The sequence below is a fragment of the Silene latifolia genome, chromosome 9 (assembly GCF_048544455.1).
Source record: "Silene latifolia isolate original U9 population chromosome 9, ASM4854445v1, whole genome shotgun sequence".
NCBI classification, from domain to species: Eukaryota; Viridiplantae; Streptophyta; class Magnoliopsida; order Caryophyllales; family Caryophyllaceae; genus Silene; species Silene latifolia.
In genome coordinates this window covers 54,996,568-55,002,906 of record NC_133534.1, presented here as the reverse complement: position 1 = coordinate 55,002,906, position 6,339 = coordinate 54,996,568, and the positions used below count along the sequence as shown (strand labels likewise).

Here is a 6,339-nt window from a genome sequence, read left to right as displayed (position 1 = left end):
GAGGATCATCCTTCCTACACCTGTGCCCAAATTTCGGTTCACATGTTTGTAAGTAGGAATCGATTTTTCCTCTTTTTGTTCCTTTTATCTTGCATGCACGATTTAATGACTAAATCAAAGAGTAATTTAGATCATCAATGAGTTTAATTAGAGGGTTATTGAATCCTTTCAACTTTCCCAATCTTGCCTTAGGTGCCCTCTCTTGTGGGTTTTCACCTAGCCGGGATTTTCGTTTTTTTATTGCATCAAAAACTATTTATACACATATATTACATTCATCTCACTCCCCCACACTTAGACCACACATTGTCCTCAATGTGGAGGAGTACCATCACCTTCTCAAGCTTAGTTGTTGAAGGGACCCGAGCCTTCCCCTTGCTCATATGTCCCTTGGTTTCTTCTCCTCCTCTCCCTTGCTTCTCTCACTCTTCTCGCCCTTTTGTAGCATTCATCAACTTGTTGCTCATTAATGGTGGGTTGATAGTTGGGATCATTATGATGGAGGGTCATGCCAAAGAGGCCGCGGATGAGTCAGAAGGAATCTTCTTGTGTTTGGGCATCTTGGTAAGAGTCCTCAATGTATTGGTGGTGCCTTTCATTTTGCACCCCAAATTGGTGGCTCACTTGCTCTCTCCTCTCATTTTGAGCCTTCCATAAGGCTTGATTATCTTCCCATTTCTTGGCTTGTTTTTGTTGCCAAACATGAGATTCCTCTTGTCTTTTTGCTATCCCTTCAAGTATCCTCATTTAAGCCAATTCGGCTTCATCTCCCAACCGCTTATGATCATCAAAAGCATTTTTGAATTGTTCCAAGCTCTCCAACCTTGGCCTATATTGGTCTTTCCAAGTGTGGGAGCTCTCAACCCGCCCACTAATAGCTTGTTAAGTCCCACGGGCGTCCTCAAAGTACTTGAACATTTGATGTTGCCAAGGTTCCATGGTAGGAGTGGTGGAACCTCTGGCTTCATGTATAGGCATGTCGTGCACAAAAGTGGAGTGCACACCCGGTTGTTGGAAACTAGGCCCTTCCATTCTTTCTATCTCCCTCTCTTCCTCTTGTCTCTCACTTTCCCTCTCCCTTCTTGGTCTTGCTTCACGTTGCCTAGACACACTCCTCCTTGGCCCTCCTTGTTGCTCTTCTTCAATATCGGGATCCCGGTGGCAATAGAAGTGGTGAGCCATGGGTCCTCTAGGAAGAGGTGTAAGAGGAGGCAATCGAAGTTAAGATAAACCATTGTTTCCTAGCCAATGACCCGAAAGTGGCACCGTAGGAAGAATTCTAAACATATTGCATTCTTGAAGGGCGAATTCGTTATAATAACAAACTCCCCTAGCTTCATTGGCCGCTTGACGTTCGGGAATTTGCCCATGGAAATGACGGACAAAGAAGGTCACAAGTCCGTCACAATGAATATTTCCACCCGATTGCTTCAATTTGTGATGCAAGCATGCATCCATGAACAATTTGGCCCAATCCGGAATGCCTACTACCTCGGGGAGCATACTCCACAAATAAACCTTTACCGCCTCACTCACTTTGGTTGGCTCTCCAACGGCCGTGAAAAGGGTGATAAGAAAACGGGCAAGTATGCGGAGGGGTGGGTTTCTTAGGGCGGAGATTTTATCATCTTCGGTGGTTGAGGTTTTATCGGTGAGTGCGTTCCAAAAGTCCTCGGCAGTTCGTTTTCTAGACATGATTGGCTCGGGATTTTTGGTTATCTTTAGTATCTCCCTCACTTGTGAGAGGGTGCACTCGTACCACTTTTGATGGATTCTAAACTTATAGGAACGCTCGCCACTCTCATCCATATCAAGTTCGGTTAATGTGGTTAGGAACTCGTAGGTGTAGGATCGGTACATTGTGTCCCACATATCATTATGGAGGTAGGCCTCTAATCCCACCTTAGCAAGTAAATGGAAGGTGGTGTCATAAAGGCCGAGCTTTTTCAATGTGGCTAGGCACAAGAATTTGGTTGTGACAACATTTTGTGGTTTAGGGGCCAAGAATTTGTTCCAGATTTTCAATTGGGCGGCGGCCATGCCCTCATGTCCCATAAAAACTTCCTTAACATTCGAATCGGATGCTTCAACCGTTCTCTTATTCGACTTTCCCTTCCCACCAAACAACCTTGCGATCCTTGGGGCCATCCTACACTTTCTTGTAAGACAAAAACAAAGCAACTACCACTCAAAACAGTTTTTTCACTCAATGAGGCAAACCAACAAACACTTGGTGTGCACCACTTTGTAACTTCGCAAAAATTTGTGTTTGATGATTTCTTCTACCTCACCCAGAAATATTTTTGCCACAACAAGTATATGATCCTAACAACAACAATGGAAACGAAACAAGGAGTCCTAAAACTCTTAATTTCGACCTAAAACAAGTATGTAAAAACAAAGAGGGGAGCGTATAGTTATACCTTCCCGATTTCCACACAAAACTTGCTAAAAGTTGTTGAATAATTTTTGCTAAGCCCTTTTAGAACCCTACAATCCTAGTTGAAGCTTCGATTTTGATGATTCTTGAATCAGGGTTCTTGATCGATTTGGGCAAAATCTGTCAAAAGGGGTGTATGGGAGGTATTTGATGGTGGTAATCACAAAATTGAGGGATTTGTAACAAGGGAGGAGGATTAAAGGTGATGATTTGTGGGGATTTTGATGAGAGTTGGGGGATTTATGAAGGGGTTTTGATGGGGTTGAAGGTAAGGGGAATCCGAAAATTTGAAGGAGATGGTGCATTTTTGTTGTTTTGAGAATTTTCGGGGGCACTATTCAGCCTGGAACGCAGGCTGCGTCAATCAATGCAGGCCTAAGAAGTACGATCGAAACTTCTCAAGAGCATATACTACCGCCAAGAATTCTTTCTCGGTTGTAATGTAATTCCTTTGTGCATAGTTGAGGATGGAGGAGGTATAATGAATGACATAAGAAGCTTTGCCCTCATTTTGCCCTAGCATGGCTCCAATGGCAAAATCGCTCGCATCCGTCATGATTTCAAATGGCCGATCCCATTTTGGTGCTTGAATGATCGGGGCCGATATGAGGCTTTCCTTCAATAAGTCAAATGCTTCCCTAAAATCATTATCAAACACGAACTCCACATCCTTGTGCAAGAGTTTGCACAAGGGGTTAGCGATTTTGGAAAAATCCTTTATAAATCTTCGATAAAAACCCGCGTGTCCCAACAACGACCTTACGTCTCGAGTATTAGATGGATACGGCAAGGTCTTAATCACATCCACCTTTTTCGTATCCACCTCAATCCCTCTTTTCGACACTATATTCCCTAACACGATGCCACTACTCACCATTAAATGACACTTTTCAGAATTTAGAATGAGGTGAGAGTCTATACACCGTGTTAGGACCATAGCGAGGTGGTCTAGACACGACTCAAAGGAGTCTTAATGGATGGTGAAGTCATCCATGAAGAGTTCCAAAATACGCTCCACATAGTCCGAGAAAATGCTCATCATGCAACGTTGGAAAGTTCCGGGAGCGTTGCACAATCCAAAGGGCATACGGCAGTAAGCATAAGTGCCAAATGGGCAAGTAAAAGTTGTTTTAGATTGGTCCTCCTGATGAATGGGGATTTGAAAATACCCGGAGTACCCGTCCAAAAAGCAATAGTACTCTTTTCCCCCTAACCTCTCTAGCATTTGATCTAGAAAGGGTAGGGGATAATGGTCCTTCAAAGTGACTTGGTTGAGACGGTGATAATCAATACATACCCTCCATCCCGTTTGTAAATGGGTGGGGATCAATGCCCCTTGGGTATTCTTAATTACTGTCACCCGCCCTTTTTTGGTACAACTTGAGTAGGACTTACCCATTAGGAATCACTAATGAGATAGATGATTCCCATTTGGAGTAGCTTGATGACTTCCTCTTTCACCACCTCCATCATGGGTGGGTTGAATCTTTTTTGAGGTTGTCATACAGGCTTAGCATCTTTCTCTAACTGAATCTTATGCATGCAAGTACTTGGACTTATCCCCTTGATATTGGCAATGCTCCACCCAAAAGCTTCCCTATGCTCTTTCAACATGGTCACTAGGCTCTCCTCTTGCTCCTTTTTGAGTTGGTTTGAGATAATTAATGGAAGAGTATTGTTTTCTCCCACGAAAATATATTTAAGGTGATTTGGAAGAGGTTTTGGTTCATGTTTTGGTGGTTTTATGATGGAGGGTAAGGGTCTCTCAAGATTGGCTTCTAAGGGAAGAAAGGGTGTAAGGAATTTATGCTCTTGATATGCCAAAGTTTCAGCTGAAACCCGAGGAGGACGCAGGCTGCGTCGTTTGACGCAGGCTGCGTTAAATGGCGTAGGCTGCCTCCTAGGCTGGATCGTGCACTTTCATTTTGTTCTTTGGGTATTTCTTCCCCATCTTCAAACTCTTATTCCTTGTCCAAGTATTCGGAATACTCCTGCACATCATGAGATAACACTACACGCAAACCTTCTTGTTGCAAATCATTAGTGAGGGCAACCTCAAGAGGGTCCCTTTGACACAAATTATACACTTGTGAGACAATTGGTTCAATTATGTTCAAGAAATAGCATGAATGTGAATCGCTAGGTTGTCTCATAGCATCATAGATGTTGTATGTGAGTTTCTTTCCGTCAAATTCCATAGTGAGGTTCCCATTAGACATATCAATCTTTGTTTTAGAGGTTTTCATGAAAGGCCTCACCAAAAGGATTGGAGTGGTCCTCGAGTCGGCTTCCATATCAAGAACATAGAAGTCGGCCAAGAAAGTTAACTGGTCTACCTCTACCAACACATCCTCCACCATCCCGTTTGGGTAAATATTTGAGCGATCCGCGAGTTGGATCACTACGCCGGTTTTGTTCAAAGGTGGAAGTCCTAAGGTCTCATAAAGTGTGTAGGGCATGGCATTGATTGATGCACCTAGATCTAACATAGCATGAGTGAAACTCTTCTTCCCAATTGAGCATGGTATAGTGAACATCTCCGGATCGCCACACTTTTTGGGAAGTGATCTTTTAAAAATGGTGGAGACATGTTCACTTACCCTTACTTTGTGGGTTCCCTATTTTGTGTTTCTCCTAGGCGTACAAAGTTCCTTGAGAAACTTTGCATACCTCGGGACACCTTTTAAAAGATTGAGTAGGGGAATGTTACTTCACACTTCCTAAAGGTTTCATATAGATCTTCGTCTCTTTCAAACCTTTTGGAGTGTGTGAGAGCGTGACGAATAGGTCTAACAACGAAGACTTGAATGGTGAACTACTTAAGGCACTAAGTGACACTCTACTACTAATTAAGACCCTAATGACAATTTAAACTCAACAAAGGGAACTAATCACAAACAATGGGTATTAACAATGTTCAACTAGTGGAAAACATAGATGGAAAAGGCATGGGTTTGGAGACAAACATGGAAATTGAGTAAAAATGGAGATTTCTTATTGAGACAATTCAACAAACAACTTGTATGCAAGATTCAATATAAAGGAGAAAACTTGGTGTAACAAGGCTCAACAACTACTTCCCAAGCACAAAGATCCTCTCTTTTTCTTCCCTCAATAATTACTCAACTACTTTTGTAAGATGGTGACTACTTACTCCTAAGCTAGAGTAGTTGATCCTACTTATGTGGTCACCTAATTGAAAACCACAACAAGGCTTTCACATAAGAGCATTAAGAACAAAGCCAAACAAAAGAAGTCAAGATTAATCCTTTAGGAGTTTTAATCCAACTATCCCAAAGATTAACATACAAGTTCCACTCACAAAGATCCAAACTTTAATCCAAATTCATAAAGATGCAAGCTTGCTACAAAGATTGCAATAGTAAGATGATTAACATGTAAGGTTGATCATTCCTAACACAATAACATCCAACATAAACAATAAAACCATGGAAAATGAAATAATTATTAAGGAAAGATTAAGAGGTTCTTACAAGCTTAAGGAAAGTAGTGTCTCACCAAATTACACCAAGAAAAAGGTCTAGCCTTGCATACCCATAGATGAATCCAAGGTTAATGGAAATATTGACATCAAAATCCAACAAAAGATTACAATTTTCTCCAAAATATTAAGTTCTCTTCTCGTATACAAATTTTTGAGATTATTCAATAATAAGATGATAATCTAGGTCTTCAAAACTTGAACTATATATAGGGCTGCACTCCCATCTAGGTTAAACATGGATTTGGGCTTCCACGAAAATGATTAAGGATGGATGATCCATGCTTCAAGGCCGGAGGGGACGCAGGCTGCGTCATCCACCGCAGGCCTGCGTCAAATGGCGCATGCTGCATCCTGGACTGAACTCTGCTTCAAAGTTGTTCTCTCTTTTCTCGAT

General features: G+C 42.0%; 1 protein-coding gene across 1 annotated transcript; it reads right to left on the bottom strand.

Annotated features, from left to right (window-relative positions):
- Positions 1 to 4,401: 4,401 nt before the first annotated feature.
- On the bottom strand, positions 4,402 to 4,977 carry LOC141601056 (uncharacterized). Its single transcript, XM_074421317.1, has one exon. It carries the CDS (start codon positions 4,975 to 4,977, stop codon positions 4,402 to 4,404), a length of 576 nt encoding a protein of 191 aa, XP_074277418.1.
- Positions 4,978 to 6,339: the final 1,362 nt, after the last annotated feature.